Source organism: Haliotis cracherodii, unplaced genomic scaffold (genome assembly GCF_022045235.1).
Source record: "Haliotis cracherodii isolate W230 unplaced genomic scaffold, xgHalCrac1.p SCAF_1, whole genome shotgun sequence".
In the NCBI taxonomy this organism is placed as follows: Eukaryota; Metazoa; Mollusca; class Gastropoda; order Lepetellida; family Haliotidae; genus Haliotis; species Haliotis cracherodii.
This window is the reverse complement of record NW_027266264.1, coordinates 78,700,504-78,718,409: the sequence shown is the minus strand read 5'-3', so window position 1 is coordinate 78,718,409 and position 17,906 is coordinate 78,700,504. Positions and strand designations below refer to the sequence as shown.

Genomic DNA, 17,906 nt, shown 5'->3' with positions numbered 1-17,906 from the left:
TTTTGGCCCTGCCGACTGCATGTCTGTAGTCAGCTGTCCTGCCTGCTCCAGGAGAACACATGGTTTCACATGATAGACCGTGAACATGAATCATCACACCTAGTAGGCTAGGTGTTTGTAGCACTGTTAATGAGACAGCCGGGATCAACACGGACATTCCTGGACACAAACAAACACTGGGGCTCCAGTAGGTACACTTACATTAAGTCCTCAACAAACTCTGACCACAGATTAACTGATGGGAAACAACCGGTGCCAGAAGCACTACTGTTCCTGGGCTCAAGGACACATCTGGTCAAAGACTGATAGATTGGTGAAAATGGGCAACATCACGTGTGTGATATTTCTGGTGTTTACTGCAGGTACACTCGCAGCAAGTCGTCAACACTGACCAAAGGGTCAACAATTAATGAAACAGAAGTGCTGCTACTGTTTGGCATCGGTAGGTTTCTCACACATGGCAATGATGAAGTCAAAGACTCACAAATCTATCAAACAGAGGTTGGGGGTCTGAAGCAAGTTTAAATGGGGATGTACTTGGTTATCACTCTTTTCATGTGCATAGAACTCTCATTAAAATATTGAGGGGGACCTGTGTGTCATGCTTCATTTGATGTCTGGTATTAATGATATATCAAATTATTCCACATGCTAAATAACCATAAAGCCTATTAGAGGCAACGATATTAATGTCAAACTGAAGAATATAAACCACTGAATATTGTATTTCTTACCCGGATACAACTGTCGGCCATATGTAACATGCAATTCATAGTTTTTATATATATATGGTGATTCAAACAGCTATACCTTTTGACATACCAAAATACTCACAGGATCCGCAATGCAAATTGTTTGGTCAATTTATGTTGAATCCGGTAAAACCTTGATTTAAGAACAGTGGAAATGACTAAAACTGAGTTGGAACTAGTACTAACAACAGATATAACAAACTCAAAGGGACCACTAATTTTAGTTTGTTATAACTAAAGTTGGTTATAAGCATAAATACAGTATCTATACAGCAAACGGACGGGATCAAACACAGTTCGATATATCCTTCAGTTCGTTATATACATAGTTTACTGTATCTTATCATAATCTCTCTACACAGACAAGCACTGATGACAGCAGAACAAACTATGTACAGCTTCCCACATGGGGATGGTTTGGTGCTTGCTAGGAGTGTCCTAGACATAGCAAGATGTTTCCAGCAAGAAATGTAGCAGATTTAATGACAATCAAAAAATTCCACATTAATGAGCAGTCAGCAGTCTTTGCCATATTAACAGGTGTTAAACGTAGGAGCAGATGAAGGATTGGTGTGGACAAAACGGGAAGTGATGCCAAATTGTGTTTTATAACTTGTGCGTGCACTGTATCCAAATCCACTGAACAAAAAATACATTCGACATATGCAGGTCTAATGATCAAACTCAGTTTTTGGTGTGAAAATTATGTGAAAGAAAAGGAAATCTGAAACTAAAACTGTCTTGGAATACGTGTATAATATGTCAGATGTATCAACATATATAAGAATGAACATAACCAACTGATAAATAAGTAACGAAACCAAACTAGATGTTTTGACCTACATCAAGGTAATAAATATTGGCACAACTTCTGTGTTTCAAATTAGGCCTCTTCTAAAACACTAGTGGAAAAATCTATCCAATAACTGAAGTTTTAATAATATATTCTCATTGTGTGTTGAATGTAAGTGACCAAAACTAAACAAACAAGCTACCCAAATATCAATTTCATTTTCAGATTGAACTGAAAGAATCTTGTCGCTAATACACTGTACTCATGTTGTCCTCACAAACGTCAATTTCATATTAATGTTACTGTTAAATTTACCTAAACTGTTGTGCTTCTGTTCTCCCTTAAATATACACACCACAATACAATTTCTTTCAGTGGCATTTAGAAGCTGGAGTGATGAAGTAAGACGAGTTCTATGGATGAACAACTTCTTTATTAATAAATAAAGAAGTTGTTCATCCATAGAACTCGTCTTACTTCACAATACAATTTGACCACAATGCATTGAATGTGTCTCATGCACACATGACCATGTGAGTTGCTGCTTAAGTGAGTGAGTGAGTGAGTGAGTGAGTGAGTGAGTGAGTGAGTGAGTGAGTGAGTGAGTATGGTTTAACACCGCAATAAGCAATATTCCAGCAATGTCACGGCGGTGGACTCCAGAAATGGGCTTCACACATTGTACCCATGTAGGGAATCAAACCCGGGCCTTCAGCATGACGTGCGAATGCTTTAACCACTAGGCTACCCCACCCCTAAATAAACTCTGCCCACGGGGATTGATGCAGACGTTCTAACACGATCGTTTCGATTTCTTCAAGTCTAATGATAAAACTACAAAAAATGTATTGACTTAGCCTTAAATCTAGATATGGAGCCACTTTTGGTATCCAAGGTTTGTCATTCAAGTTGATACGAAGCTTGACGGTCTTGGGTGATCTTGTTTATGCACGGTTATCAAAAAACTTCTCTTGATACCCAGTTTTGTTTACATTGTCAGTCAGTGTTCGAAACTGAAACACAGCCACCTTGCAGGCTATTTATAATCAGGGTAGGGCTCTAAACTCTGTAATTCTTAACATTAGACATGTATGGGTTATGACAAGGACCTCTTGATTTTACAAATCCAAATGTTATATAATTACCAAAATCTACTAAAATTAAGAAACATGATGTCAAATGAATGGTGGACAGGCTATAAATGTTTCACACAAACTGTGGCACCTCTCAGTGTTAAGTACCCACCTCCAGTACTGGCCCTGCCCCAAGGATGGTCTGCTCCACCCCACTTCCATGTAGCCCCTTGTGGCTGAGGGCTGTCAGGTGGTGAAGCAACAGGTTGGTACTCTCCGTCTTCCCTGAACCCGACTCTCCAGATATCACTATACACTGGTTCTGCTTAGTCCTCAACATGGTGGAATATGCTGCATCTGCTATTGCAAAAATGTGTGGCGGTAATTCCCCTAGCCACTTATTCTGATACATTTTCACATATTTGGGATTATATATAGGGAAGAACTTGAAAGGATTCACAGCTATGAGGATTGATCCTACATAGGTATAGATGTTGGCATTCTCAAATCGAGCTTTTATATTTTCCAATAATGTTTTCTCGTTCAGATCTGGCAGATTGCACAAATCTGTGTATTCCTTATTGCTTGTTGGCTGTTTCAGAAAGGAACTCAAGAATGAGTCTACTACACTGGCATCTTTGCACTCAACCCATCCGGAAACCTTTTGGGTTTCAGGATCTGCCTTTCTGATGTAGAATCGGTATCCTGTGTAAAGACCTTGACCTCTATCAATTTCAGCATTGATGACCTTCGGCCAAAGAAGCTGTACTCGAACCGGGTTATCCATTGGGTCCAGTCTTCTTTCCTTACACAACTGACCTCCAGATGAAAACACTTCAGCAAGTTCGTAATTGTGGGGGTTGTTCCCCAACTTCAACTTGCGAACGGCAACTTTGACAACATCACACGCAGGAGTGCCTTTTTCCGCTTCTACACTGACAAACTCGGTCTCTTGGCTCAGAGAACCTGTGTAAATTCTGACCATAAAAGTTTCCATGCTACTAAGTTGGCGCAGAATTTGAACCCTTGAAGGACAGATGTCATAGTTGGTGGCCATCGTTACTTCACGGAGCTGAACATGCTGTAATACACTGCTGGCAACGGCCCACACACACAGCCCTCTATATAGGATAAGGTCATGATACACCCCTTGCTACATCTTAGTTACATCTGAAACAGAAAAAGACACATTACATAAAAAAAACAAAAGAAATGACTTAAGCTAAATCAATAACTACATGAAATTTTATGTTTTGTTTGTTTGCTTTTTAATGGCAAACTGCAATTATTCCAGCTACTTGAAAAGTCTTTAAATCATCAAGTCTTGACCACACAATCCTGTGACTGACTTGATGAGCATCGATCTACGGAATTGGAACACTGAATGCATGACCTATGTCAGCAAGCCTGACCACCCGATCGTGTTAGTCGCCTTACGACAAGCAGGGTTGAAGTTTTCCCAGGTGGCCATGCTAATAAACAGTTTGTGTTGTAATTTTGGCTGCTACAATATGTATTAATACTATTGTGCAATCAGATTACCATTTCATTTCATGATAGGTGGTAAACATATAATGTCAATGCAAGAGAATAACCAGTCTACATTATACACCAAATAGTTTCCAATTAGCGTTAAGGGCAAAATAGCTGTGAAAATTACATAGACTACTGAAAATCAGTGACACCAGGTGTTAGCGAAAAGGGTAAGCATGTCCTGCCCTATCGATATCACCTACCATTCCCCCATTGCATAGAAAAGTAATTATTTATGTAAGGTAATGCTAGACAGAGTATTTTAAATTATACTGAGGGAAACAAAGAAGGGAACACATGAAAATACAAGTGCTCCTTTATTGTTTTCCTGGTGTTGTTCCCAAGCTATGGATGTCACTGTGGGTAAAAATCTGGGGAAAAATAAAGGGACACTCCAATGAAATGGTGTTCCCTTATTTGTTTCCCTCAGTATATATTGGCTAGGTATGGTTTCATTACAAACTACCATATTTATCACTTTTTGAAAATCGATAAGACGTGAAAATATGAATCAATTCATAGGCAGGCATATAGTGCACTGTATCATCAGGATAAATATTCAACATATCAATGAATCTTGACATCCTTCTCAACACACCTACTACATGACCACCTACCTAAAACCTGTGGACTTTCAGTTTTCTCCCTTCAAAGACATACAGTAACATTTCCAGTAATTGTACAAAAAACACTGGGCCAAAATCAGTTGTAAAAAGTGGGATTGACAAATGATATTAAAGCCAGTCATCTGAATGGGTAATTCGTAGATACTAACAATCACCCTTCTACAAAATATGAATCATGTGTTAATGTTGAGACATTTAGGTCACCTGTAACTAAACGTTATCCTGCGTACTGAACATAAACAGAAATATTTTCCAGAAAGGAATTAACTTCCTAGATGAAGCATATATATCATCCTGCTTATCTGTCAGGATGCCACCACCCAACAAGGAAGTTAATTCACAGCAGAATCACTTCTGTACTGTTACAGAAACTGGGACATTTACACATTGCAACGCAGAACACAAACAGTAAAGAAACTACAGTAAACACAACCTACCAGTAGTAACTATTGTCTGGAAATATACAGTTCTGTTAAACTGATTATTGATTAAATAAAATAGCAAGACAATTGATGATAGAGCTTAAGATTGATCGAAATGTCTACATAATACATTGCAATGGCTCGATGAAAATATACTACTCAAAAGAAGTTAAAATACCACCAGTTGTTTCACACAACTAGACTTAATCTGTCCTGTCATAACAGATTACTAAATAGTCATATGAAACAATTGGATGTTCTTTAACTTCTTTTGAGCAGTATACATGCATAGGAACTAAAACTATCAACATTGAAACCATGTTTGGATATTGATAGCTCCTCCAGTTCTTATCAATGAAATGAAAAAATACTAATTTGGGGGGGCTTTTTATATAAAATAAACCTTGTCTGAAGAGACCTGTCCGTGTCAGTATCCATTTCACATCATCCTACATCACAAACAGTTCAACAGTCGGTTAACTCTCCAACACCCAGGACTAAGCAATACAATCTCTAACTGCTGTAATTGTTGAACTGCTTGTCCTCACCTCACACAGTTATCAGCACAACTGATAACATAAGGAAGTATGTTATCAATGAATATCATGTTCATAGATAAGTCATACAGGCCTTCTATCTGTCAGTGTATACATACCAACACTACTTGGTAGAGATACAACACACACTGCCTCCCAAGACAACAAAATGTGTCCTGCTTGTTTTACGGTCTGTAAATAATAAGTCTTGACCAGACAATCCAGTGATTGACATGCATGAACCAAGTCGGTGAGTCCGTTGCAGACCATGCGATCCCGTTAGTCGTTTCTTATGACAAGCATAGTCGCCTTGTACGGCAAACATGGGTTGCTCAAGACCTATTCTACCGCAGATCTTCACGGGTCTCAATATAAGACAGAGCACAAGATAAAGTGAGGTGAAAATTGGTTTAACGTCACGTCCAAGATTATTGCACTTATATAGCGATGTGCATGCACTTATGTGTGTGGCAGCTTGTACTAGTCCGGACTGATGCCGATGCTAGCTCACTGAGATACCATGCCACAGTTTGACATGAATACCCCATTCAGACACAGTATACTCCGAGCCGACCAGTCCTTGTTTTCGCCCCTTAATGCCAAGCGCCAGACAGGGTTACAACCATCTTTTAACTTCTTTTGGTATGATGCGTAAGGGGATCGAACCCCGGACCTCCTGCTTTCCGGGCGGACGCTCTACCACTAGGCCACAGGGGTGGTTCACAGAAAACAAGAACTGTTAGGCACTTGTATATTGTTTGTTTGAAGCAACATGCTAAGTATCCTTCTTGTACCCATCATGTCCATACTTTGATATCATGCCTGTACATAGTCAGGCAAGTAAAAAAAAAATATTGTTTTTTAGCATAGAAACCGATCCAGGGATTTGCCTTTCTATTTCTATCACAAGGTTAATTTCTTTTCCATACTACACCCAAACTAGTTGGAAACTAGGACTCCCACTAACAACCACCTCACTTCACACACCTCCCCTCCAAGCTCAAGCCTTGGTAAGTCCCCAGCTGTTGTGATGATAGCACACATACACAAAGTACATCATGTTCCTGTTAAAACAACCATCACTGACCCCTACCCTGGCCTTTTAACCCTGACATCAATTAGTCACAATCTGTGTAATACCCCCATCCAACCCAACAACCCATGGACTACATCCTCGATCCACTAATTAAATCATACACAAAGTTCAAAGGCATCTACTACTTCAATAGGCTTGGTGCGGAGGAGGAAACTGTCTCCTTTAACACTTCACTAAACAGGGTAATTGGACTGCATATTGTGTCTTGATGTTTATTTCTCCAACTTTTATTTCAGACTTCCAAAACACATGCTACCCATCAGTTTTGTTTAAATCATATCTGGGATCATACAATAGATTTGCAGGTTTACACAGGTCGAATAGAGGGAATAGTCAAGCAGCGTTACAAATTGGCACTAGTCCTGTAGTCCATGCCTAACTGCCCAATAGTAAAGGTATCATAAAGAGCAGTAACAATTTGCTAGTTTTAAGGGCTTTGCTACATGTTATCATTATAAGGATTAATGGACTAAAGATTTCTACCACTGATAGTGAAGTGTTAAACAACAAAAAACACCAACAGTAGTCCATGTATTAAGTGGCCTGTTATTATGCATAACTCCCAAGTTCTCGTGTGTACCGTAGATCAGACTTTTTGAAAACTTGGTATACAAATCCAACAACTCGAAAAAAATTGAAACATGAAATATGAGAAAATAAAAAATTAAAATGTTTTTTTTATTCAGTCAATCAGAAATAAGTAAAATGTTAAATAAAAACGTATTCACTGTCGCTACCAATACAGAGAAATGATATAAATCACCATAATTCAAACTTGTTATACATGTATCTTAAACACTTCATAACAAAAAATAACAAATTTCTATTCCTCCCACCCCATCTCTTACACGTGTTGAAGTTGTTTGGGTTGGCAAGTTCACTGGAACTGTCTAAAGCAGAAATATTCACAAAATAATTATTTTATTGTATTTTCTCATAATGAATAAGGACTTGGGTCTGTCAAATCCGTAAATCCAAGACCCGTGAAGATTCCGGGGTAGAATAGGTGTTCAGCAACCCATGCTTGCTGTAAAAGGTGACTATGCTTGTCGTAAAAGGCGACTAACGGAATCGGGTGGTCATGCTCGCTGACTTGGTTGATGCATGTCATCTATCCCAAATGCGTGGATTGATGCTCATGATATCAATCACTGGATTGTCGGGTCCAGACTCAATTATTTACAGACCGCCATCATATAGCTGAAATATTGCTGAGTGCGGCGTTAAACAACAAACCAACCAAAATCCATAAATCCAAAAGGTATCCCCATACATTCAATCTGTATTCCTGGCAAAACCTGTATCAGTAATAGCCTACGTTCTCAGCAATAGCATAGAGCTTCAAGAATGTTTTAGTTCAATACAGACAAGGAGACACTCCTTGTCCCTTGCTCTTCCTTGCCAACACAAAATATCCTACTGTCATGATCACTGCAAGGTCACAATGCAACCAGTATTGAACGTACTGGAAAGACTTAAAAAGATCAAATCAGAACCAGGCAAGTTGACAGTCATGCTTCTTGTTCATGCGGTAACGTATTTGCTTCCAGCCCTACATATGTAATTGTGCCACACAGTATAAACACACATTAGGTTAATTATCCTAATTAACCACACCTTTAACCAACATTAACCAAATCTAACCTAAGAAAAAATCAGGAAACAAATCAAAAGTTTTTCACACCTCTGCACATACCACCAACTTTACAGCCCTAAAATGAATCAAAACATTAATTATTTATATTCAGTGTCATCTAATTCATTGCTCAACATGCTTTACAGGAAATGAACTTTTTTTCTTAAGTTTCTCAACGTGATGTAAGAGTCAGTAGGTCACCAAGTTCTAAAGCATTGAGACTGTTTGATGTTGAATAATATTATCTGTACAAATAGGTAATTGTAGTGCATACTGTTTTGTTTGTTTAACTCACCAATATAGTCTGGACCAGACAATCCAGTGATTAACATTGTGAACAACGATCCATGTTGCCATTAATCAATCGAGAAAGAGAGAGACACACACAAACAGAATGCAGAGAGACAAGCAAAGGTTAATTGTAAAATTACAGTCAGATATTCAAAGTTAATCAATCATCAATATACCTCCTAACTTTGACCTTTGGGGCAGACATCATTAATTCTTAAATGTAACATTTTTACTGTTTATACAGGGACTATACCATGCTATACATGAGGTACGAAAACACTATATTTAAGAGGACACACCTTCAAGAGGACAGCATGCATATACTATATGTTTGTTTATATAGTATACGATCCAGACAGCAGTGAGTCAGCGAGAACACGAACCACCATCCCAGATTACCAGCTAAATCAGAATGGGGTGTAGTTGTTAATCTCTCCTTGCTAACACCCCAAGAAACAAGCTCCAGTAATATACATGGACAGGCCAATAATTAAATCAGAGCAGTCACAGTTCTTGTCTTACAAGCCAAAATGCCAAGATGCAGAAGGCCTTGACTACAGTTTTTCAAAGAAGCATTGATGTTGGAAAAATCCAAACAGGTGACACACATCATGAGGATAGGTTTTTAATAAATCACTCAACTTATGATAGGGGTAGGGAGTATCCAGGTGGTGTCTGATAGCTCAGATGTTGTCATACGAATAGTATTTGATATTGCCATGGAGCAGAAGCATGTGACAGATTCTTTTCAAATTGATTAAACATAAAACACACTTTTATATAATAATAAGTTGTTGTAATCATTTTCCATCACAGTATGAAATATGTCAGTATCCTTAACAAATATTGAGTAGAGTAAACTAAATTTATAACGAACACGCTTGTAACGAACTGACGGATATAACAAACTACTTCTTGGTCCCGTCCATTTGCTGTATACATGCTGTGCATATGCTTATAACGAACAACGTATATAACGAATTACAATTAGTAGTCCCTTTGAGTTCGTTACAACAGTAATTTACTGTAATGTAAATTCTATTCATATTCTACTTCTGTAAAAGTGGGGACAAGTTCATCTGTTAAATAAGGAAGAATTTCAGCCTCATGTTACATTGTAGTCTGTGACTTCTGCCCGAAGACAAAATTCTGTTCAGTCTAGTAAGCTCAGCAAATAATAGTCCATATTATAATACTTAAATCTACTGAAAATAATGCTCAGAGCCAAGTTCAGGCTTGTAGACTCAATAGTTATTAGCACAGACTGAGATTGTACATATGCATTATACAGGGAAGTAGTATTTCATGATGACATGAATGACTGGAAACAGGACATAATTCATAGAAATTACAATGTAGTCAACATACACCTGTGTATTTCACTGTCATTCAAGAATGTTATCTTGCCACTTTTATTACAGTCAAACTAAAACTGAAACCTCAAAAATCAATATTTGTCAACTGTAAGAAGGAAGATTTAATACCACGTCATATAAAATAAAACACAATTTATTTTCTTAGGTAACATGTTTCTTGAACATAAATTAAGATCATAGAAGTAAATTTCAAAACATTCACTGAAACTAAGCATGATAAGTCAGTAGTGTTATCCTTTTTTCAAGATTTAGTATAAAATCCAAGGATATAAGAACGTCAAAATATGGAAAACCATAACATTTAACACACACCTTTTAATCCTTGATCATGAACGTGATGAAAAAGGTAATAATTACAATTTCATGAGAATTGGAAATCTACATTGATAATGTAGGAGAAAAAGAATCTTACTGCATATTTTGATAGTGTGTAATCAATGAATGTTATGTGAGGTATATACATGAGTAAACCCTAATTATCATGCCCCAGGCTTACAACCAGGCACGGAAGAAGGAATCAACGAAAAACGTCACAGACAGGTACTAATCACCACTGCTATGTGGCTGAACCTTTGACCTTACCTACACAGTGAGTGAGTGAGCGAATGGGCTGGTTTTTTACATCAAGGTTATCAATATCTCATATCATTCAGGACATCAATAGGCAGGGTTGGAAATTATTTTATATATTCGCTTGTCGTGTAAACTAATCTTCCTCAGGTTGCTGTCTGCTTGATTGCAAAAGTGGTAGACAAAAAAGGAAAAGTTACTCTTCCTTCCTGAATTTTACAAATATTGGAAACAAGTAGTCAGTTACACCTTCACTTGTCACCTAACACCTCCATTAGACCCCTTCACACCCCATGAACAAAACTGTAAGTCAAACAATTAATGAAGTGCAAAAGAACATGATTTCCATTATATAGTAAATTTGGCTTAAGGCGAACTGATGGATATAACATACTGATTTGTGGTCCCAGGCATTTGCTGTAAATATGCTTAGAACGAACTATGATTATAACGAACTAAAATTTGAATTTGTTATAACCGTAGTTTACTGGATAAAGATAGAGACTGCTGAAGAACATTCTAATCTTTTGTAACAACCCAAACATAAAATGGAGTTTATCAGTCCAACTCTTCCAGAACAAATACCTCATAAACATGATAAAGAATTCTCCTGTCATGCTGTCTAATTAACAGCAAGTACTAAAATCACACATAACATTATTTACTAGCTAGACCATCTCTCCTGGCCAAGCAGATGAGACAACATTCATTTGGATTGAGGGGTAAATGTATAGTTCACACCAACATTTAACACCTTCACACCTTTCAGTGATAACATACCTTACCAATAAGCATTGATAGCAAAGCAGGTGTTCTTGGTTAATATTCATCATGTTCATGTGGTATTTTACCAACGTTGACAGAACACCATATATGATTATCACATATTATCACTGATCATAAAATTACCTATGAACCTACGATACATAGGATTCAGGAAATACCTTTCCCAAACCCAACCTAGAAAGGTTTGGCAGATGTGTTGTAAGATGCCTAAATTGTGTAAACAAAATGTTTAAAAAGGAACACGCGATTCAACGAATGATTTCTGATGTAAATTAACGAGCATTCGCTTCGTCGTATTAAGAATACATCCCTGTATTAGCGTCATATGATCCGTTTACAACTATTAGTGATATAACGCGGGGATTTATTCAGTAACACAAATCTTACAGTCTGACAAAGAGTTGAATTGGGGCGCCGCTACTCATGCGGAAGCGAAGAGGGTGTAACAGAAATACGTTGGAGCTTCATGTCACAGCGAGCGGGGTCACTAAATCACACCAAGATGAATGTGGGACACTAGATTTCAACCAGCATTGCTCCGGTTGAGAAATCAAATACATGACTGCATTAATTGACTCGACTCAAGTCCATGACAGTAAACAAGCAAGTGGTTCATCGGAAATGAGTACTCACGATCCCTGGATATTCCAAGACCCCGCTGCTTCAATTCTGCCGATACTGCCAAACATCCTGCCGTCCACAAATGGGTCTAGATGGCAAGATCTTACATCCTCCTTACTTACTCAGTCGGGTACAGATATACATGGTTCCTACTAGGTCAACTGGTCTCTAAACGTGTGTCTGTAAGCTCCACACGTCTAGCAAACACAAATTACTCATTGCGGGCTCTGTAAATTAGAAGCCCGCAGAGAATGCGACACTTGGCTCTGATTGGTCAAAATTCGACAGGTCTTTCCGACTGAAGCGTCACTTTTCGTGTGTGTATGTGCCGAGTGTTACGTAACTAAATACACACACTGACAACTTCCCAATGCGTCCGTTGATTATTATTTGGAGATATGTCCGGTTATTTACTGTTTAGTTTATTCACACACCAATTTCACGCCCGGCAGCGGATCTTTTTCTAATTTAATTTTGCCTAACATATTACAGTGAACGATTATTGTATTTTAATTAAAATATTGATTGCTTATGTGACCAAGTTGATAAAAAACACACAAAACAACTGAGAATAATTTGTAGCATATTATCATATATATATACAATAATAAACGCATAAATTATCATAATTTTTATTTGACAATTTGAACTAATTTACCTATGTTACCTGTCCAGTGTGGACACAGGTATGTCCTATCCTGACCGATTAACCTAAAGCATAAATATTAACCTAAAATTAACCTAAAAATAAATATTCATGTATTAGAAATGGTCTGTGAGTGAGCTAGATATTAACTGGAATTTTTTATTTAATTCAGTCAACGTTCTGTTTATAATAAAGTACAATGTGTGAAGCCCATTTCTGGTGTCCCCCGCCGTGATATTGCTGGAATATTGTTAAAAGCGGCGTAAAACACTACTCACTCACTCACTCTGTTTATTATCTAATGTTTATGGGGGAGGGTCTTTACCTTTCACTACATCATCCCAATTCACTACGTAGACATGCATACACTCATTACGACAGCCAGTCATATAAAGCTATCTTTTTTAATAATATATTATTACACAAAAAAAAGTAAAATCCAAATGGAGTAAAAAAACAATGCTACATCGTTCTAGACGAGAGTTGGATTATGTTTAAATATTGTTTCAAAGGTGTTGGAGACAGATTATATAAAGCATAATAAATATATTATTAGATCTTCTTCCCCGCCCCTCATTACGAAACGCTTCACATCATGTAAGTGTTCCCGAGTACCTATGTACAGTCAATATGAAGAAACTTGCTGCATCGTCTCTATATAATGAAATACACCATTTGTAGTCCTACCAAACGTTTACGCTTCATGTGAACTACACCCACCAACAGATGAATGGACCAGCGTGTTAACAATATATGTAAAATATCACTCCACTCATATTTAAAAAAACGGAAGAAAAGCAAAAAATTAAGTTATTATAACCTAATCTTGTTTCGCATGGAAAACCAGTTATCTTTAACAACACGTCTCTAACGTTTAATGTTTCATAAATAGAAGCGAATTAAATTACACACACACACACACACACACACACACACACACATACACACACATACACGTATATACATACATGCTTAAATGAAAGTCATATTGTATATACGTCCGTGCTTAAATGTATATAACGGTCTCATATATCACGGTATAGCAGGGGTGTATGTAATACCTCGATCAGTTCGTCATCCCGACTGGGAGATAAGCACTCCAAACGGAAGAGACAATCACCCCGGAAGTAAGTCTAGCTGAGCGAGCAACAGTGGGCGAGGTTAATAGTGCTCACTTAGGCTTGCCCCGGGATAGTGGTATTGTGGTCTTGAAAAGCGCTAATCTCCCGAGAATAATCATTATAGATAACCATCATGAAGGCGTGTGATAAGAAAGAGTTTTATATATATACCGTGCGTTATAATGAGGAATGGATGTAGTCTGTGGGAAATTTTGCCCATTTTATCTTAGTGTTTTCTCGAGTTAAATTTAGATACGAAGATACGGGATATTTCATAATGCTCACCGAATCAAATGTGTAGTCAACTTTTTCAATTTTAACAAGCGAAAACAGAGAAAAAGTTATCAATATTCTCGATAAATTATGCTATGTTCAACCTTCATCTAGATGTTTTCCCTTTTCATCGTGAATGGTCACATGCTAGACTTATATTAGACCCAGAGATATTGTTATCTTATTTAAAAATATATATATCTACAAAATAAAATCCAAATGAAGTCCAGAAAATGCTTCATTTCAGAGCTGGGGCTGGGGCTCTCCAAATCATTCCAGGCTTGAGCATGGGTCATCTTTTACTGCATCTTGGGCCTGGGAGACAGACCTGCAGTTACATGCAGTAAGGGTACATGTCGTGACTCCCACATTGAACAAATGAGGTTGTGATCATACCACGCTGAGGCGAGGAGTCAACGATAGCGCCCGCTGAGCTCACGAATAAATGACACCATTTAGCTGCGTAGTCAGGTTTCATTTCCCTGTTAGTCCGTCGGTATCTATATCACCATCTGTTTTACCCATTCAGAAACAGTTCAACACGCTACTGCATGCGAAATCACTGTATTACTATTACATGCCTCATGCGTACGTACAAGCGTACATGCATATGTGTGTGTGTGTGTGTGTGTGTGTGTGTGTGTGTGTATATATATGTGCACACGTGTGTGATAGGGATATGAAAGGGGGGGGGGGGGGGGGTGTAGCCAGAAAGATGTGGAGATTGTTGGATGCAGTAACAGATGGACGGATACAGTGGTAAACGTGTGAATGACAACATCCCAGGGAGACAGAGGTGGATGAATGAAGGATGGATTGATAAACAGTTGTGTAAGGAGATCACCAGATAGATAAAACATAGATACTGGATAAATATATGACTCCTGATTTACAGTGTTAAAAATGTTGACAGTTTTAGCCATGATGGAACTCAACACAACGATCTCTCCACAATAGTGTTTCATTGGCACTGCGTATTCAGATGACATTGGTTACAGTTTTAATGTGTGGATAGAAAGATGTCTACTGGTGGATTGATTCAGACATACATGTGTCCGTTGATGCATTAGAAGTAAACTAGTAGTGTGCATGTATTGATATGTGTTTGGTGGACAGATACTAGATGCACTGGTGGAAGCTAGGTTGGTAAAAATGTACTAGATTGATGTATACATGAACTGGGGGATACTAGGATGATGTATAAATGAACACGTGGATACTAAATTGATGTGTAAATGAACAGGTAGATATTAGATTGATGTATAAATGGCCAGGTGGATACTAGATTGATGTATACATGTACTGGTGGATACTAGATTGATGTATAAATAAACACGTGGATACTAGATTGGTGTTTAAATGAACAGTTGGATACTAGATTGATGTATAAATGAACAGGTGGATACTAGATTGGTGTTTAAATGAACACGTGCATACTAAATTGATTTATAAATGAACAGGTGGATACTGGACTGATGTATAAATGACCAGGTGGATACTTGATTGATGTATACATGTACTGGTGGATACTAGATTGATGTGTAAATGAACAGGTGGATACTAGATTGATGTATAAATGAACAGGTGGATACTAGATTGATGTATACATGTACTGGTGGATACTAGATTGATGTATAAATGAACACGTGGATACTAGATTGGTGTTTAAATGAACACGTGCATACTAAATTGATTTATAAATGAACAGGTGGATACTGGACTGATGTATAAATGACCAGGTGGATACTAGATTGATGTATAAATGAACACGTGGATACTAGATTGGTGTTTAAATGAACACGTGCATACTAAATTGATTTATAAATGAACAGGTGGATACTGGACTGATGTATAAATGACCAGGTGGATACTAGATTGATGTATACATGTACTTGTGGATACTAGATTGATGTGTAAATGAACACGTGCATACTAAATTTATTCATAAATGAACAGGTGGATACTAAATTGATTTATAAATGAACAGGTGGATACTGGACTGATGTATAAATGACCAGGTGGATACTAGATTGATGTATACATGTACTGGTGGATACTAGATTGATATATAAATGAACAGGTGGATACTAGATTGATGTATAAATGACCAGGTGGATACTAGATTGATATATAAATAAACAGGTGGATACAAGATTGATGTATAAATGAACACGTGCATACTAAATTGATTTATAAATGAACACGTGGATACTGGACTGATGTATAAATGAACAGGTGGATACTAGATTGATGTATACATGTACTGGTGGATACTAGATTGATGTGTAAATGAACACGTGGATACTAGATTGGTGTATACATGTACTGGTGGATACTAGATTGATGTCTAAATGACCAGGTGGATACTAGATTGATGTATAAATGAACACGTGGATACATACTAGATTGGTGTATAAATGAACACGTGCATACTAAATTGATTTATAAATGAACAGGTGGATACTGGACTGATGTATAAATGACCAGGTGGATGCTAGATTGATGTATACATGTACTGGTGGATACTAGATTGATATATAAATGAACAGGTGGATACTAGATTGATGTATAAATGACCAGGTGGATACTAGATTGATATATAAATAAACAGGTGGATACTAGATTGATATATAAATGTACAGGTGGATACTAGATTGATGTATACATGTACTGGTGGATACTAAATTGATGCCATCAGTACCTCTTTAATAAAAGCGACAGCAGCATTTCTATAATCATAAGAAATACTAAAAGCAAAAGCAGCGTTCATTGGACGATTCCGACTATAGTAAAATCACGTGTTTATGTATCACTATCAAACAGTAGGCCCTCGTCACAAACACACGCAAGAGCATGTCAATTGTTCACAAGAAAAAAAACAACCGGAAACGTACGGTACAAGTCACAATAGGGAATTGCGTCAGACATCATTGCTGTCACTGATGCGTCCGATTTGAAAAATGTCCTCCACATGTCTACCATAAAACTTCTGAAAAGCTTTAGTGATGCATAGATTGTTGTCACCCCCATCAAACAACTTTTGAGCTCTTTGGAATCTTAGTAGAAAAAGCATCCTAGATTGTACCTCACAAGCTGTTAAATGTATACACAGGTTGGATCTGCTGGAATCTTGCTGGTCATAAAGGGAAACTTGACTGTTATAAAGTATGAAGTTATCCCTTTTTTGTGTGTCACTCTGAATCTTTATGCATGGACATATAAAACAGATAAGGCCGTTTCACTGGTTTATTTTAAGTCTAGTTTGGTGAGTAAGCCAGTGAAAGGGAATTGTCTATTTGACCATCATTGGACGACATCAGATCAACGATATATTTGAAGCTTAAGTTAAACTTCTTGGCCTGATTTCCTTGTTTTGATTTTACCAATCCGAGCAGAAATTCCGACTCATATACATCAGCAACAAATCAGCAAGAAGGGGGAACACAGTCGGTACCATGGGGATACTTATACTTCGTATCCGTATATTTCATATATATGTTATCAATGAGGAAATCCAGCATTTTACGTATTTAATTCTAAGTAAAGTTATGATGACATTTACTTTCATTTTGGGCCAATTTTCCTGAACCCCTGAAGATAGAGGCGTTACTCTATATTATGTGGTCACTACGTTAAGTAACAAATGCCCCATGGATCAAGGAATGAGGTTTTTCCTTGTCATGTGGGATAGGGGTGTACAAAGTTGAAAAATTGTTTCTTTTCTGACATTGCAGGAATAAATATTCAAACAAATC

General features: G+C 37.5%; 1 protein-coding gene across 15 annotated transcripts in view; it reads right to left on the bottom strand.

Moving 5' to 3' along the window:
* The window catches only part of LOC139479663 (unconventional myosin-IXb-like), a 115,142-nt gene extending 102,801 nt beyond the window's left edge, over positions 1-12,341 (bottom strand). For all 15 annotated transcript variants that reach the window (XM_071263230.1, XM_071262538.1, XM_071262613.1 and 12 more), the window contains exons 1-2: positions 12,124-12,341; positions 2,791-3,788 (exon numbers count right to left, since the gene is read on the bottom strand). In XM_071263230.1, the coding sequence (XP_071119331.1) occupies positions 2,791-3,675 (885 nt within the window). In that variant the 5' untranslated portion in view covers positions 3,676-3,788; positions 12,124-12,341. The remainder of the gene's footprint in view (positions 1-2,790; positions 3,789-12,123) is intronic.
* Between the last annotated feature and the right edge of the window lie 5,565 nt (positions 12,342-17,906).